Source organism: Puntigrus tetrazona, chromosome 18, assembly GCF_018831695.1.
Source record: "Puntigrus tetrazona isolate hp1 chromosome 18, ASM1883169v1, whole genome shotgun sequence".
Taxonomy (NCBI): domain Eukaryota; kingdom Metazoa; phylum Chordata; class Actinopteri; order Cypriniformes; family Cyprinidae; genus Puntigrus; species Puntigrus tetrazona.
This window is the reverse complement of record NC_056716.1, coordinates 14,904,298-14,921,554: the sequence shown is the minus strand read 5'-3', so window position 1 is coordinate 14,921,554 and position 17,257 is coordinate 14,904,298. Positions and strand designations below refer to the sequence as shown.

Sequence of the window (17,257 nt, the reverse complement as noted above, 5' to 3'; positions counted from 1 at the left end):
AACTTAAATCATGTTAGAATTCTTTTTATATATAATATAAATATATATATATATATATATATATATATATATATATATATATATATATATATATATATATATATATATAAAAAATTATAATATAGTCTATAACAATTAATAAATTATATTCCATTTTTTTGCTTTTAATCAGCAACAACTTATATTAAAAAATATATTAATATACAAAACTAATAATGAATAATTATGAATTACTAATATCCATTTAATTACATTTCATTATAGTAATGATTATTTTGCTGATAATCAGTAATAAAATTAATGTTTGTGAATCTAGATTTGATCATTTGTTCATCTATATCCTTTTTTTAATTTTTTAAATTTATTTTTATGAAAATTAATTCTGTTTTTTTAAAAACTTTTCCCCCCAGATATTGCTATATGAAATGCATTTAAAAAACAAAACGACAAAAAAAAAAAAAAAAAAAAAATCTATATTAGATGTTCTATACAGTAAAAAGTCTGGTATATGTTAAACACAACAAAGTTAACTATGGAAAAAGAGAGTTTCAGATTTATTTATGAATGACACCGTTAATGTAAAAAAACCACCAAACCTTCAAGCTTGTCATAAACGAGATAAAATACTGAACAGAGATGATATGAGTAGAGTGAACATTCAGACACACTTGTTGTTTGCGCTGTAGTAACAGCCCGTGTTTACCATCTCAAAGGCACACCGGTCCCCGACAGCATTTACACACAACAGTCCTCCGAGGCGTAACGGAAAGCGGCAGCTGAGCTTCAGTCTGTGCTCGTGTGTGTTTTACTGCAAACTGTGTGGAACGTTTGCTGATTAAATATACAGTGTGTTGCCAGCATTACAGACACCGGCTTCCTCTTCATATCATACATCGGGTTTTTTTGTTGTTTTTTTACATGCTCATTTATTTTTGTTCTAGAAGAACCACCTGTAAACCGCTTAGTACACACATAAAGTTTTCTTTACAGCGATATATATTTTTAATATCATTGTCATAATATATGCAGTGGTCCTATTCATTTATAATGCGCATTTTCTGTAAAACAAGCATAGGTTTAGTTGCTACCGTTATACTGTAATAAATACAGTAGTCTAGTGATTGTAAGCCTGTCGGTGCAGCGGTATCAGCCCCTAAACAGCACAGCCTCGAGAAGACGGCGCGAGACACGCCCCTATCCTGTCATTGGCTGGCTGAACGCGCAGCCCCGGCCCCATCCCAGTTCGAACAGCATCAGAGCCAGTGTTTTGACTTTCCAGTGACGTTTAGTTGCATAAGTTTGGGAAGTATTTTAACATGCCAGTCATTTTTTCCCCCTACGTGATAAATCTGCCACAAACGTACCAACGAAAAGTACTTTTTTCCGCAACGTTTTTTTTTTGAAGCCTCGTTGAAAGGGATTTTTTCCCCCTCTCATCTGCATACTTTCATAACGTCTTGACGCTGTATTATAAGGCACCCTGTGATACCGAGGACACTGTTCTAAAAGAAACGTTTTGTAAATGCTACGACGTTTCGGCATGATTCAGAATGCGAAATCATGCCGTTTTCGCGAATAACATCATACATAAATTATGCTCAGAACTGATACAATCTTATTCTCAGAAATGAACGATTTATAATTGTGTGCGCGCATGTTCTGATATTAAGAATACTGCTCTAAAAGAAGTACGCATATAGTTACTTGTGTGTAACACTTTTCAATTCTGCATTTCTGTCGCCGGGTAAAAAATTCGATTTTTTTTTTTTTCTGTGTCTACTTTCCTCTCAGAAGCTGGTTTCATTCATGTGAGGTTTGGGGCTGGTGGACGATGCAGAGGCGGGGCTTTCTTGCCCGGGTGCGCTCTCATTGGATGGGCTCTCGCCGGTGGGAGAGGTCAGGGGTCGCCTCGGAGACGAGGGCGTCTGTGACCTGGCTGGACTGAGGGGTGAAGGAGCAGGACTCGGTGCTGCCGAAGCCGGTCTCCTCATGGCCGCCGCCGAGGACGAGGACGGAGGTGTGGAGAACGGCGGCTGCGCTCTCAGGCCGAGTCGGGCTTCCAGCTCGTTGCACACGGCTAAGCTGCGTCTGCCCCCGTCCAGGCCGGCCGCGTCCGAGCTCTTAGCTCTCTCCTGACAGCGCTCCACGAAGCTGCCCCTGCGGATGGAGCCCAGGCCGTCGCTGCTGGCCAGAGACGACTGGCTGAGGCCGAGGTGCGGCGGTTTGCTGAGGGGAACCAGCGGGGCCTGACGGGGCAGACTGCCGGTCAGAGGAACCGGACCCCGGAAACCAACGGCAGCTCGACTCATTTCACTGAACTGAGACTGAAGGCTGTGGAGAAAAACACGGTGTGAACGAGAAGTAGTGCCACCTGCAGGACATCTGACCGAGTCTCTCACATTAAGCATTATTATTATTATTATATGCAACTAACCCTTAAACAAACTTTAGTAAGTACATGTTCTTAAGAAATATTACTCGGTACAGAGATTTCAGTGAGTCGCTCACATGCCAGTTTAAAATTAATTTAGCGTATCCTTTTGGACGCATGATTATCTTTTAAATCTGAATAATTGTCATAAAACAATCTCGTGAAAATGCGAAGGGTTTTCAAATCCAAGTATTTGACTTTGTGTGGAACGCACATTTATTATGCATTTTGGGGACATAATTGAATAGGAAACAAATTATACAACAATATTCTCGAATCGAGATACGATATAGTTCAGTTCATCATACGCTATATTATTATAAACATATTTTAAATTAAACTGAATTAAAATTAAATTAAAGTTGAATTTGATGAAATTTAACAAACCCATGAAAGAAAAACCGAAACACTTTTACTTATGCACTTGCGTAACTTCTTGCATTGACCTATATTTTCCAGTTTTTATGTTTGAATGCGTTTAGTCTGATGATGGACAGATCAGTGTCAAGCGTGTAATCTAGCATGCAGAGTCATGGTTTTTTTTGTGCGTGATGTTATATGCATTAGAAAAAGTTCTTAAAAACAAACACTTGTGTAAAATGCATTAGGTTGAGAAGTGATCACAACACGCTAACAAGAAAACCTATGTACAGTGCTTTGAGACGATGTGTGTGAGTGTGTGTGTGTGTGTTACCTGCACATGGAGGTGCGTGAGGAGTGTGTGAGGGAGGCTGCAGGACTCATGTCTGGTGTCCGGGTCAGTGCCAGATCACACTGGTCTAAAAGCTCCAGTAACTCCTCTTCAGTGGGACCGCCCAGAGCTTTAACACACAAACACAACTATTACTCTTCCAGCCGCTTGTATCAGACCTTTATCATTCATTCAGAATGTGGGAGCAAGACTCATTCCTAAAGAGCTGAGAAGAATGCATGTCACACCTGTTTAGCAGTTTGCTACTCTATTCTATCGCTTTATATTATTCTAGCATGCTATATTCTATTCTAGGACCCTCTATTCTATTCTATTCTATCACGCTCTCTTCTATTCAAAAACTTCTCTATTCTATTCCAGCACACTATTCTATTCTATCAAGCTCTGTTCTACTCAAATGCACTCTCTATTCTATTCTAGTCTGCTCTCTATTCTATTCTATCATGCTCTCTATTTTATTTTAGCACTGTTCTATTCAAATGCTCTGTATTCTACTCAAATGCACTCTCTATTCTATTCTAGCACTGTTCTATTCAAATACTCTCTATTCTATTCAAACGCTCTCTATTCTATTCAAACGCTCTCTATTCTAGCATGCTATATTCTATTCAATTCTATTACGCTCTGTTCTATTCAAATGCTCTCTATTCTAGCATGCTATATTCTATTAAATTCTATTACGCTGTTCTACTCAAATGCACTCTCTATTCTATTCTAGCACTGTTCTATTCAAATGTTCTGTATTCTACTCAAATGCACTCTCTATTCTATTCTAGCACTGTTCTATTCAAATACTCTCTATTCTATTCAAACGCTCTCTATTCTATTCAAACGCTCTCTATTCTAGCATGCTATATTCTATTCAATTCTATTACGCTGTTCTACTCAAATGCACTCTCTATTCTATTCTAGCACTGTTCTATTCAAATACTCTCTATTCTATTCAAACGCTCTCTATTCTATTCAAACGCTCTCTATTCTAGCATGCTATATTCTATTCAATTCTATTACGCTGTTCTACTCAAATGCACTCTCTATTCTATTCTAGACCACTCTCTATTCTAATCTATCATGCTCTCTATTTTATTCTAGCACTGTGTTCTATTCAAACGCTCTCTATTCTAGCATGCTATATTCTATTCTATTCGATCATGCTCTGTTCTATTCAAATGCACTTTCTATTCTATTCTATTACTCTGTTTTATTCCAGCACTCTGTATTCTATTATTCTCTCTATTCTATCGCAGTACTCTCAAACTTGCCCCATTTACATTTTTTACTCATTCATTTACTACTTGTTTTCTTCAACAAAACACACTAGCTTTCTCTATTCTTTTTCTATTCTATCAGTTTTCTCATTTGTTATAAAAGAATAAAAAAAGAAAAACCCCTTTGTTTCGTGCACTGCGTTAAGACAGCCGAGACTTATAGCACTAGCATATCATTGCTCTTTTGTTGCTCTTCCGTTGTCCTCATTGACCTGGATGAAGCGTCTGCTAAATGACTAAATCTAAACGTTGTTTTTCAGATTAGCGTACTCCTCCACCCTCACCTTTGATATCCACTTTCCCTGCGATCTCCATCGCCGTGGTGAGGTCCCACATCTGGATGCTGCCGTTGCCGTGTCCACTGAAGAGGTACCGGCGGGGCCTGGATCCGATGCGGCTGGACCCCTCACACTCGTGCACCACAAACGCCGTGATTGACGTCCCGTCCACCGAACGCAGCTCACACACCCTTCAGAGGAGACACAGACCGACCTCAGCTCTCTCTCTCCCCGTTTCCCATCAGTTTGCACCGGTCTAACTAGTTCTGCTGTTAAAGCGCGCTGGTTTGTGTGTGAAACCGACCTCTTTCCGTTGGAGGAGAGCCTTACGTAGAGTTTATCGGTGTCGGGAACCACGCGCTGGATGAACACCTGCTGCTCGTCACGCTCTCCGTACGGCCCTGCGCACAAACATCAGTCGGTCGACCAGGAGATTTAACATGAATGTCGTTTCGTTCTACTCGCTAGATTTTACCTATTTCGGTGCCAGCAGCGCAGCCTCCGTGGCCGTCGATATCGTCCAGTGAGAGGATCTTAAAGGACGTGAGGGGCGTGGAGCCGGGCTGAGTGGAGATCATGCCTCGGAAGCGGGTCACCGTCCAGGTGCGGACGTGGTTGTTGTCTGCGCACACTGCAGCCAGAGAGATTCATGGGTAATTACTTGTTTATTTGCGTATGAAAATAATGCATTTAAAATAAGTAGCTGAAGAACAAATGTTTGAAGAGAATTGAAAAAAAAATAGGAGATAAGAGTTTTATTTAGCATTAATGATTTGTGCTGAATTTAAAAATAAACAGTAAAAAAGGAAAATATTACCTACTTAAATTACATTAGTGATTTTATACTTTTGATACCTTATCAAATGCAAAAAAATCTAGTTTTGTTTTTAATTCAATATTAATAAATTAGTAATAGTAATTACTTGTAATGTCAAATTATTAATCGCATATACACACACACACACATATACATATATATATATATACATATATATATATATATACATACACACACACACACACACACACACACACCTATATACAATTATTATATTTTATATATACAATTTTTACATTCATGTGTTTGTATTTATATATAGTTTGTATGAAAAACGTTTTTTGTAATAAATAATTTTTTTTGCTCTCATTTACTAGCGATTTCATACTTTTGATCCCTATTATATACTACATATAAAATATTATGACAGTTTATGAAGAAGAAATATTACTAGGTCAGCGATTAAACGTAACTTAAAAAAAACTATACGCTTTTGCAATTTTGTGACGTTCTGAAATCTCCGTTTTTGTTATTCAACTTATAATTAATACACCGTACAGATTTTGTTTTGTACATTTTTCCCCTATTGACCTCAGCTTTTAGCTCTTTATGATATTCTACACATAAACGAACGATGCATACTAAAAAAAACTCTTCACCAGAGATGAGATGTTTCTCAGACAGCATGATCTTGGTCACAGGGCTGCGGTGAACGGAGAAGGTCTGGAAGAGCTGTGGACCGGACCCCACGGTCTCCGGATGCTGCACTATGACACGCACCGTTCCTGAACTAGTGCCGTACGCAATCTCGATCCAGTTCCCACTGTCACCTGAACAAACACAGAAATGGCACTGAAGTGCATTTTAAATGCTAGCTGAATGCGGCCGGGTCTGGCTCGGGACTTACTTGTTTTGGGCGTCAGGTAGACGCTCAGAGCAGTGATAGCATCTTCGCTGGGATCTCGATACAGCTCAGTCACCAACAGATCGTTATCCTTCATCCGCAACGGAAACTTCTGGACATCTGAATAACACGGTTGTTGAATGCATGCAAAAAAATGATTTATAACAGCGCAAGAAATGAGAAAATAATATGTCAGATAACTATCACTTTACCGATATAGTAAATAGATCCATTGTTGCATCCCAAAATGAGGAAAGATCCGGCTGTGTCGTAACTATTGATAGGAACCACATCCTGGTTCTGCAAAAAGATAGGTGAAGAAATCAGGAAGCGATATTGAGAAACCGATTTCTACGAAAAGGTGACCCCGGGACGGACGCAGAGAGGCGAATCCCAGTCTGACCTGCCAGTGTTTCGTGACAGCGTTCCACACTCCCACTTTTCCCGTGTGGCTGGTGGCGATGAGCTGATTTCCAACGAAGAACAAAGCCTCCACCGGCACGTTCAAACTGAACACGCCTGCGGTCGGGAAACGAACAAGAACTCGGTTTGCGCATCATTTACGGGCGACTGTAAAGCGTCATATGAAACGAGAGCTTACCGATTTCACTGCCATTTCCATCGGGACAGATGGCCCACAGTATGATCTCTGTGCCCGATGCAACGGCCACCATCTTATCATTGTCCCCTAGAGAACCGCCCATGACTTTGGCATTGAGAGCGACTCGGTCAATCACCCAGTCCAGCCGAGGGCTGGTGAACACCTGCTGCCATCCAGTCGACTCCTTCACCCTGAGCAAGAACAAGCGGCACTGTCAATCTAAACCGGCGCCGTACGAGCCATTCAACGGGGAACCTACCTGTAACACACCACAAACTGGGCATAAGCCACAGCTATCCAGTTATGATGACCACATATGATTCGGACCATGCCTGGATCAGAGACCGGACCTAAACGACACAGATCACATGATTCAAGAGAGTATTAGTAATTACTTTCATCAACTGAACACAGAAGGAGTAAAGGACAGAGGTAACCGAGAGAGCTAGAGCAAGACCATGTGACACACAACGGAGAAAGAATATACCATAGAGTAGAATGGATTAAAATAGAACAGAATGAAATGAAATGGAATAAGTAGACGTGAGTGCAATAGAAGAAAATAGAATGGAATTAATCACAGTGCAGGTAGAAATGAGTAAAGTAAAACGTAATTAATCAGGATAATATGATCAGATTAAAAAAATTGAATGGAACAGGCCAGAGCTGAAGTAAAACAGAATTGAATATATATTAAATATAATATATATATATATATATATATATATATATATATATATATATATATATATATATATATATATATATATATATATATATATATATATATATATATATATATATATTAAAACAGAACAAAATAAATCAGAAGTATTTAGTGTTCCAGTGCCTGAAATAAAATGTAATAAATCAAATGAGAGTAGAAATTAGCTGAGTTCGATAGAATACATTAAGAGTTGCAACGGTTGGAGTTCAACTGAATAAAATAATCTAGAGTTGAAGCGAATGACATAAGATAAATTGACATAAACCAGTTGAGAACTGAGTATAATGCAGTACAATAAAACAGAGTAGAACTCAATTAAATAGAATGGAATAAATCAGACGAGAGGAATACAACCACTGATTTAAAATAAAGAATAGAAATATATACGTAGATCAGGTAGTAGAGTAAAACAGAATAAAACAATAAATCACAGTAGAAACCGTCAGAGCGAGAGAAGTAGAAATCAATCAGAAGTGCGTACAATAGAACTGAAGCAAGCAGATAAGAATTGAGTAATAGTACTAATAAGAGTTGATTAAATCAGTAGAAATAAGCTGAGCCAAATACAACAGAATAGAGAACTGAGTAGAATTAAATAGAAAAAAAAGAAAAAAAAAATGAGTGCAATATAATAGAATACAGTAGAACATGCCGAGGTAAATTAGCATAACAGAAAATACTAAAATTGTAGATCTGATTAGAATAGTATAGAACAGAATGAAGTAAAGTAGTGTTCAGTGAAGAGGAATAGCAGAGAGAACAGAACACTGAAAGGATGAGATGAGGCAGACCTGGGACTCTCTCCTCTATGACGGCTTTACCCAGAATGCCAGAGTTGCCCAGGTTAGGAGGCATTGTGTTGCTCCTCCTCACAGGGGCCCTTTCCACGGGCCCCGCGCGGCCCCCCATGAACTGGGGTCCTGCCACACTGTGCCTGTTTCTGCGCTTCACCGGATACACTGCAACACACACAGAGTTACCCCAATAATCTCCTTCCACCGAGTAATCAGGTAATTACTGTAGCAACAAAAATATACCTACATAAGTGAAAAACAGCCTTTCAAACCACTTAAATACACACATAATAGCAGCGAGGGAAGAATAACTAGCTCAAAATATCATATACAAGTAATATTAAGGTTCTAAAACTTAAAATACATAACGTTCATTATGCATTATAACACACACCAGCAGACTTCGATCTCTAACTGAATTTAAAGGCCCACTTAATCTTTAAGATTTGGCCATTTCTGTACCTAGAAAAGCCACTGTAATAAATGCGTGCCCCCAGAGCGAAGGTGCACGCTTTTATTTTGAAATTGTGGTTTCTCCTGGGTTTGTGCAAGAAAACACGTATTTAACCTGCGTTGCATTTACGAAATTAAATTGTAGAATCCTTAATAGCGTTACGCTTTATTGTGTTTTTTTCTATTTAATAGGAAGGTGGCCATTTCAAGTATTTTGCCGAAATGAATTGTTATTAAAATACGGTCGCAAGCCCAATGGGATTCTGTGAAACAGGGTGCATGTGTTTTTGGGGTTGAACGTGTACCCGGAGGAGGCAGGTATCCGTTGAACAGCACGTTCCCGCAGGAGGAGCGGTCCAGCTCATCACACAGCTGCAGCTTCCTCACTGCGGAGGAGGACACAGCATTTCATCAACATGCAATTTAATACGTGGATCAAAAACCTGGGGATAATCCCAGAGCAGCCTGATCTCACCCAGCGGCGTGATCCCGTAGAACTCTGCCTCGTGCATTAGTAAGTGCACGTCTATGGACCTGTCGTGAAAAGAGTCACGCCGTTCAAAACCTAAACTTCAGTGTCAAATGATCCATTTCGCAAAAACAGAGACTTGCCTGGGGTGGAGCTCTTTAGTGCGCAGAAAGTTGAGAATGGGAGCAAACAGAGACGGATCTCTGTCGATGAATATCTAAAAAAGACATATCAGGCTACATTAAAACACACTCACATCGTGCATTCATTTTAGCATGACATATAGAATAAACCTTACCGCTCCGGTCTCATCTTTAAGTGTTGATATCCGTCCACTTAATAAACTAGATAAAAAAACAAACATATGCACATATTATGAGCCGAGATGTTATTAAATCATATCTGTTCTAACAAAACGTATGCAAACAATAAACAATCATGTGGTCAGATCTTATTATTATTATTATTAAACCCGACTTATGTTATAAGCACTTAGATGGTGATATGAATATAATAAGAAGAGGGATTTATTCCAGTGTAGCTTTATCTGATCTAAAAGGCACAAACCTGGAGAAAAACGAGTCAGGAACCCATGTCAGAGTCTGTCTGGAGGTACTGAACCTGGATGTATGCGTTCAAAAATAAAAATAAATACACCTTGAGCCACTTAAAGAAGAAAAACAAGCTCGGAGCTGCCTGTAAAGGTATGCAGATGTTCATTACTGTCCGAGGCTGCTTACAGTAAGTTAAGTCGGATGAACGAAACTCAACATTAACTACTAGTTGTTATGAAGACTACAGTCAAGTTTCTAGCGCGAAGCAACATCTTTAAAGTAACAAATGGGAACGTTAATAAAGTGCGCGGTTTGTTTCGAGCAGGATGTGCAGTTGGTTTTAATACAAACCTCTTCCCCCCGACGTTAAGATGAATGATGTCGCCGATCCTCGCCATGGTTTTCGCTTTTAAGGTAAATCATTCATAGTCTGTCGTCTTTTTAAGCAGGCGTTGATATTAACTTCATAATAAAACGCCGCTTGATTGTACTAGCCGTAGTCAGGAAGCGGCGGAGGGGCGGATGTTGTCACGGAATATTTCGTGCGGAAGTGGAGACTTCCAAAATAAAAGTCCGCGCGCTAACTTCACAAAAGACTAAAAAATAAACCACGGGCTCTGGTTAATCTGCTCAATTAGTTCGTGATTTTAGAAAGAGATTGTTCTTATAGAAACGTCGCCAAACCAGCGGATTATTTCAACGTTTTGTGGTAATATAAAGTAATATTCTCCGTGTATACGTCTCTGAACGGCTGCGATCACGTTCCTGTTTTTCTTTCTTTTCCTCCTAATGTTTTCTTAGAAACGGTCTTGGTGAAGAAGTTAGTGCAAACGTTTTAAATACAATTTATTAGTAGAAGGCCTTTGAGATTTATTGCATTTTGTTTGCTGAGTGTTTTAAACCCCACAACAATTTAAAGCGTGCAATTTTTCAATATTTTCCTCCTGGACTTATTTTTAAAGGCAGATTTTATGCTCATGAAGCCATTTCTTATACACACACACACACACACATACATGCATAGATTTAAGAAAATATGTTCATATATTTGCATGTAATATCAATTATATAAATACAAATGTATATATTAATATAATCCTGGTGGAATGACCTTCTTCCATCTTCGTTTAACCATCTTGGTTTTTTCTATAATTAAAATATGCTTGTCCCTCCAACATTTGCACTCTCTATTCTATTTCTATCCTGTATATTTTTAATTAAAAATGAGTCTTTAACACTAGGATTCTCTAGTCTCTTTTGGAAAACTAAAATATGGTCGCCCTGCAAGATGTAACTGCATTTAATTGCTAAATAAAAAATAATAGTAAAAAAAAAAATCATGATGGTGTGCAGGCTGTACTCTCCTCAGTGCTTCTGCTCTTAATAAATCATTGTTCACTCCATGTTTTTGCATATACACATATAAACATTTATTAGTGGATGTTTTAGTCTTGTACAGTACTTACAGTGATATCAGCAGTTCTGGGGGGAACTAGTAAAGTAATGCATTTAAATTAGAAGGAATTATTGTTGTCAAATAAGCCATATTTACCACTGGGAAACTCAGTATAAAATATCCGAGGTTTCGAGTTGGGTGAGCCATCAACTTTAAATAATGCGGAATAGACAAAACATAGCAGTATACTGTGAAGTTCCCTTTCAGTCAGTCACTACTTGGGGACTCTTATCACCTACCTCTGAGCTTAAGAGAAAAGGCCAATGAAATTGTTGAGTTTGCATGCCAAGCCACTCCCCCGTACATACGTGCAACCACTCATTCAGCTTTCTGCTTCTAAGCCATTGAAAAAGAAGGAAAACACTTCCAAAGAAGGAACTTCTTGGCTGTGAAGAAGTTTCACAAGAACCACTGGTCTTAGTACACAACTACAAAAGACTCTGTTAAATGGGAGAAATACTGAAACTCTCTTTTGAGCGAGAGATGCTAACGGTCTAATCAGATTGAATGATCTATGCTAAGCTACGCTAAAAGTGCTACCTCCAGAACCTGAGATCAGCCGAATAGATTGGAATATGACGACCCTTTAATCATCACAAGTACGTGTTCTCAATAACCACATCTTTCATCTGATCGGCGCTGTGCGGCGCTGGAGAGCAGGATCCCTCGTCCTGGACGCGAACAGGACTCTCAGGACAGCTGGTTTCTTCCAGCTGAGGCGAGCAGCAGAGCTTCCCCGCACACTCCTGCCCACAGCTCAAGCTGCAGGCCGAGCCGCCCCGGGCCGCCACTCCGCTCCGGACGAACTCCGGCTGCACGGTGCAGCGCTCGACGCCGAAAGCGTTCAGCACGGCCGTGATCCTTGCCATCAGATCCGCGCACCGCTCTGCGCTCAGGCCGGCCGGACACCGAACGTGCAGCGAGGCCACCAGCAGCTCCTCTGACAGCTGCCACACGTGCAGCTCGTGGACCGACAGCACCCCCGGGACCCCCGCGAGCCTCAGGCGCACCTGAGCCACGGACAGATGCAGCGGAGCGGCCTGCAGCACCAGCAGCCCGTAGCGCCGCAGCCTCGGCACGGCCGCCGAGAACAACACCAGCACGCAGACGACGGAGAAAGCAGCGTCCAGATACACCAGGAGGTGACAGTCCGAGTGAGGCCGATGGCAGTGCGCCGCAGACAGCAGGAGAACCAGACCGTTGGTCAAAATCAGCACCGAAGCCAGGAGGTCCTGGATCTCGCCGATGGAGCACAGCTGCCGCCGGCTTCCGGGAGCGCACGGGGAAACTGTGGGGTTAGAATTGATCAAAATATAGTCATCGAGGCAAATGTAGGAATCGTGAAAACAACATAATCGGTCCTTCAGGGGTTCCCTGTGGCACCTCTAATTGTTTTTTGGCTCGTAAAGGCAAATCAAATAGATTATGTTCAATTATGTTCTTCGATTAGATCAATTATGTTATGAGTTTTCATAATCACCAGTTTCTTGAGCAGCACAATGGTTTCTGATAGATCATGAGACTCGGAGAGTAATGGCGCCGAATTTAACATTTTACACTGCTGTGCACTTTAATGATATTTCAGAGTAGTACTGTTTTTACTGTATTTCTCACCGGCGGGTTCAGTGCCGGTGGAGTGGCGCGGTTCTTCTGGGAGTCGCTCTGAACGCTGAACGATGTCCTGAGAACTTCCACTGGCCCGGGGAACGGACGTTTGAGCGAGACTGGACCGAACTGGTTCAGAGGCGCTGGGATTCAGGATCTCAGCAGAGCAGCCTTGATCTGGATCCAGGACACTAGATGCTTCGGGGTTGCAGAACATCAGTGCATCATCTTGAAGAGCATCTCCTACAACACAGCGATCATAAAGATCCTCACAGCCATTCTCACTGATCGTCATAAAACACAGAAGACACAGAATGAAGAACGGACCGCACTGAAGTTTCACTAAAGCAATGCAAAACTGGCAGTTCAAAGAGAATAACTCAAGTGGACATGAAAACCATCCAAACTGATCACTTATTCAGATGAATGTTTCTGTTTTTAGATTTTTAAGGGCCTCTGGTGGTTTAGGACTTTAGGCTTGGGTTTAGGTCCAACGTGAACACATTTAGCTAAAAGCCTTGGCGTCTTGAGCAATCTGCCAATTTTTTCAAATGAAATAACAGTCAAAATGAAAGACCATCTACATTGTTTGTAACTGCATGCATCTTTCTCATGTACTTAAAGGGATCCTTGTATGTTAAGACATTTATAGCTTAATATAATGCTTATCTTTGTTAATAAGTCATAAGCCATGAACCAAACCAACTTGCCACAAGATGAACCACGACAATATAAACCTTGATTTGAAGCAAAAAATCGAACAAAAAGACAAGACAGTGTACTTACCAGCTTACATGTAAGGACTACAGTCCCAGGATGCATTGCGAATGACATAACCAAAACAAAACGGATCAATGCAAAACTCTCGATTTAAACATGTATATATATATGTTACATTTAGGACAAAATGTGCATATTATGAGAAAATTATTTAAATCGTTTTTGGAGCGTTTACTAATCATGATGATTTTAATTATCTGTAGAATTATGGGTAATGTAGTTTTTCACCTGGAAGTCCTTTGCTGAACAGGACACACATGATGGGAGCCGATGGAGCAGAGTATATAGCATCAATTAACTCCATCGATGGTGATCATTTTACATGTATATTAATAAATATTCCACACATAATTCTATTCAAACACACCTTTGCGTTCTGAGGTAGACTGAGGCTCTTTTCTCATCAGACTCTTGCTGAACCCATCAGCAGCTCCATCGGTGCCTCTGCTGCTGCTTCTTCTCCAGGCCAAGACAAGTATATTGAATATCAGACTAGTTCCTCCGACCGCGATGGACAGGGGCGGGTGTTGAATGGGTTCAGGCTGGACAAGGTGTGTGAGAATCTCCAGACTAATGGAGACGCACTGAGATGCCATGAGCAGAGCGGAGATCAGGACGCCGAAGGGTTTGAGACGCATCCTTCTGTAGTCCTCAGCTCCCGGAGAAGAGATGTTCGGATGGGATGGACCAGCAGTCGTGGAGCAGGGAGAACTAGAAGGATGCTTCACTGCCGATAGAGCCAGATTTATGAAAACGTGGAGCGTGTGGAAGCTGTCCACCGCGATCAGGAGAGACCTGCAAATCTGGCCCACAACAATCTCAAAGACCAGGAAGAGCAGAGTCAAGACCAGCAGGCACACGTGAGAAGAGCCAGGCATCCCCGCCATCACAGGAGCACTCTTTTATGACGCTGGATTTTGAGAAGATTGCAAAATGTAAAGTGAGTATATACCGAAAATATCAAAATTGTGAGATTTAAACCCAGAATTTCTAAAAAGAAAAGAAAAGGAAAGCTTAAAAAAAGTCAAAATGTAAACGAGTCAGAATTACAAAAAAATAAGAAGAAAAAGCTTGCAATTTTTGGAATTTAGAGGGGGAAGAAAATCAGAATATAAAAAAACAAAAACCAAAAACCCTTAGAATAAAAAAAAGCACATGAAAAAAAGTAAAACTTCCAAAGAAATAATGTAAGAAAGGTAAAATGTAAATCCAAAAAAAAAAAAAAAAAAAAAAAAAAAAAAGAAAACTGAAACCGTAAAAGAAAAAAAAAAATACAAAATCACAAAAAGTAAACTCAGAATTGAAAAGAAATAAGAAGAAAAAACTTGCAATTTTTAGAATTTAGAGGGGGAAGAAAATCAGTCAAAAAAAAAAAAAAAAAACCCTTAGAATTAAAAAAAAAAACCCATGTAAAAAGTAAAACTATAAATGTAAAAAATAATGTAAGAAAGGCAAAATGTAAATCCAACCCCCTAACAAAAAACAACCTGAAACCGTAAAAGAAAAAAAATACAAATTCACAAGAAGTAAACTCAGAATTTCAAAGAAATAAGAAGAAAAAACGTGTAATTTTTGGAATTTGGAGGGGGAAGAAAGAAAAAAAAAAACTTTAGAATTAAAAAAAAAAAAAAAAACTGTAAAACTTCCAAACAAATAATGTAAGAAAGGCAAAATGTAAATTAAAAAAAAAATACAAAATCACAAGACGAATTTAGAGAGGAAAGTGCACGATGTAAATGAGGTAATTCTTTAATTTTTAAAAAGGAAAATTGCTAAATTGCGAGATGTAAACTTTTGGATTGGGGAGGAATAAGTCATAATTGTATGATGAACTCTAAGAAGAACTAATACAAAAAAAAGTGCACTGGGAAAAAGTAAAAAAAACTGGTCAACTTTTAACTTTATTTGTAAAGAAAAAAAAAAGTGTAAAACAGACATAAACTCAGATTTCCACAAAAAAATTTTGAGATATAAAATAAATAAAAATGAAACGATCAAAATTGAGAGGAATAACAGATCAGATCTTAACTGAGAAGTACAATATTTTCTGAAAAAATGAACTGGGGGCACAAAAACTCAGAATTATTAATTGAACCCAATCGTGAACAAAAAAAAAGAAAAGTAATGTTGCAAACCTCCCCGGTTGGGTCAAACACATCGGTATGTGATGTTCCTCACAGAGATCAGTGAGCAGGGGTTTGCTGTAGAGACACAGAGTCGAGCTCAATACTAAGTGTCAAAGATGAGGCTCTATCTTCAGTGCATTCAGACTGTACCAATCCACTTCTGGAGACCTAAAGTACAATAAAAACCCAGGACTGCACGGGAAAACACACGCTAAAGCAGCGAGTGAAGGGATGGCGAACGTAGCTTTAATTATTATGTGCTTATAGCCTGGAATGGATGGAGACAGTAAAGCCTTTACGCTGGATTAAACAGGTATTAACGCTTATATTAACTGCCACTAATAAGCTGTTGGATTTATTCTGTGCTTAACAGATCAGTAGGTTCACATACATCAAAAATGCATGACTATGGTTTTAGTGACATTATTTTGCGTGGCAATGAAACACATGCTCAATTGCCATCACATCTGTACTTTAATTTTTGCCGATTTCAATAATACGTGCGACTCTGCACCACCGAATCAGCCATAAGGGTTTTTTTTTTAATTTATTTATACATCGTCTGAACACAGAATAAACAAGATTAGGTGCAAAAAATAAATAAATGAAATAAAAATAAAAAATTTAGAAAATCGCCTTGAAGTTCGGTGCATATTACTAATCAAAAATTAGGTTTTGATGTATTTACAATAAATCAGCAGGAAATTTATTTATAAAATATCTTAATGAAAAAATATATATATATATATTTTTTAAGGTTTAAAAATTTATTTGCATAAAGTGTGTTCTGTATATATTTTGTATATATAAATACACACATACAGTATATACTGTATTTTGAAAATATGTACATGTATTCATAATTTATATTATAAATAAATATATTTTAGATGTAAGAAAATAAATGCATGTGTGTGTTTTAATTTTACTGTACTGTAGTCACACTATACTGTAAAAACACAGCATTGGTCCCTCAGGCTAGGGCATAAAGGAAGAACCTGAAGATCTGACCTGTTCAGGACGCGGCGAGCGCTCCAGGAGAGATGCCTTCGGAGAGTTCCCACGGAGAAGGAGCGGCCGGCGTCACGTGAGGATCCTCAGGAGGAGCTCGCCACTTCCACGGCGGCTCACCTCGCTTTCAGAGAGACGACTGATACGCAGGAGGGGGAGAAAGAAAGAAGAAAAACCTCCACGAAGGGAATTCACACGGACAGGCGGCGGCCGCTTAACTCTCTCTGCGCCTGAGGGAATCCTCACACCAGAAAGCAACACGTCACATTGAGTTTGACGAGCCAGAGGCTCTTTAAAGAGCTAAACCAAC

At 39.5% G+C, this 17,257-nt stretch overlaps 2 protein-coding genes across 3 annotated transcripts; both read right to left on the bottom strand.

The window, feature by feature from the left end:
* Positions 1 to 531: 531 nt before the first annotated feature.
* On the bottom strand, positions 532 to 10,511 carry shkbp1 (SH3KBP1 binding protein 1). 2 transcript variants are annotated; one of them, XM_043264968.1, is made up of 18 exons: positions 10,321 to 10,511; positions 9,983 to 10,036; positions 9,714 to 9,759; positions 9,559 to 9,632; positions 9,422 to 9,480; positions 9,252 to 9,332; positions 8,491 to 8,658; positions 7,232 to 7,322; positions 6,973 to 7,163; positions 6,775 to 6,890; positions 6,584 to 6,671; positions 6,375 to 6,491; positions 6,127 to 6,297; positions 5,165 to 5,320; positions 4,994 to 5,090; positions 4,696 to 4,880; positions 3,126 to 3,252; positions 532 to 2,331 (listed from the first exon to the last, which is right to left on the bottom strand). In XM_043264968.1, the coding sequence occupies exons 1-18, from the start codon at positions 10,365 to 10,367 to the stop codon at positions 1,788 to 1,790; spliced, it is 2,412 nt and encodes an 803-aa protein (XP_043120903.1). In that variant the 5' UTR covers positions 10,368 to 10,511; the 3' UTR covers positions 532 to 1,787. The 2 variants fall into 2 exon arrangements, with proteins under 2 accessions (XP_043120903.1, XP_043120904.1); XM_043264969.1 differs by lacking the exon at positions 9,422 to 9,480 and having other exon boundaries at positions 10,321 to 10,408.
* Positions 10,512 to 11,413: 902 nt separating this feature from the next.
* LOC122322993 (zinc/cadmium resistance protein) lies at positions 11,414 to 14,939 on the bottom strand. The gene is made up of 3 exons (XM_043216605.1): positions 14,178 to 14,939; positions 13,040 to 13,273; positions 11,414 to 12,713 (listed from the first exon to the last, which is right to left on the bottom strand). The coding sequence occupies exons 1-3, from the start codon at positions 14,695 to 14,697 to the stop codon at positions 12,019 to 12,021; spliced, it is 1,449 nt and encodes a 482-aa protein (XP_043072540.1). The 5' UTR covers positions 14,698 to 14,939; the 3' UTR covers positions 11,414 to 12,018.
* Positions 14,940 to 17,257: the final 2,318 nt, after the last annotated feature.

What these genes read in the sequence shown, in the direction of transcription:
- shkbp1 (XM_043264968.1), bottom strand. Translation starts at nt 10,367, where the DNA reads ATGGCGAGGATCGGCGACATCATTCATCTTAACGTCGGGGGGAAGAG. An exon ending in TGAGAAACATCTCATCTCTG is followed by an intron (nt 5,321 to 6,126) that starts GTGAAGAGTTTT and finishes CTCTGGCTGCAG; the next exon opens with TGTGCGCAGACAACAACCAC. An exon ending in AGGGAAAGTGGATATCAAAG is followed by an intron (nt 3,253 to 4,695) that starts GTGAGGGTGGAG and finishes TGTGTGTTAAAG; the next exon opens with CTCTGGGCGGTCCCACTGAA.
- LOC122322993 (XM_043216605.1), bottom strand. Translation starts at nt 14,697, where the DNA reads ATGGCGGGGATGCCTGGCTCTTCTCACGTGTGCCTGCTGGTCTTGACT. An exon ending in GTCTACCTCAGAACGCAAAG is followed by an intron (nt 13,274 to 14,177) that starts GTGTGTTTGAAT and finishes GCTGTGTTGTAG; the next exon opens with GAGATGCTCTTCAAGATGAT. An exon ending in CACCGGCACTGAACCCGCCG is followed by an intron (nt 12,714 to 13,039) that starts GTGAGAAATACA and finishes CTAACCCCACAG; the next exon opens with TTTCCCCGTGCGCTCCCGGA.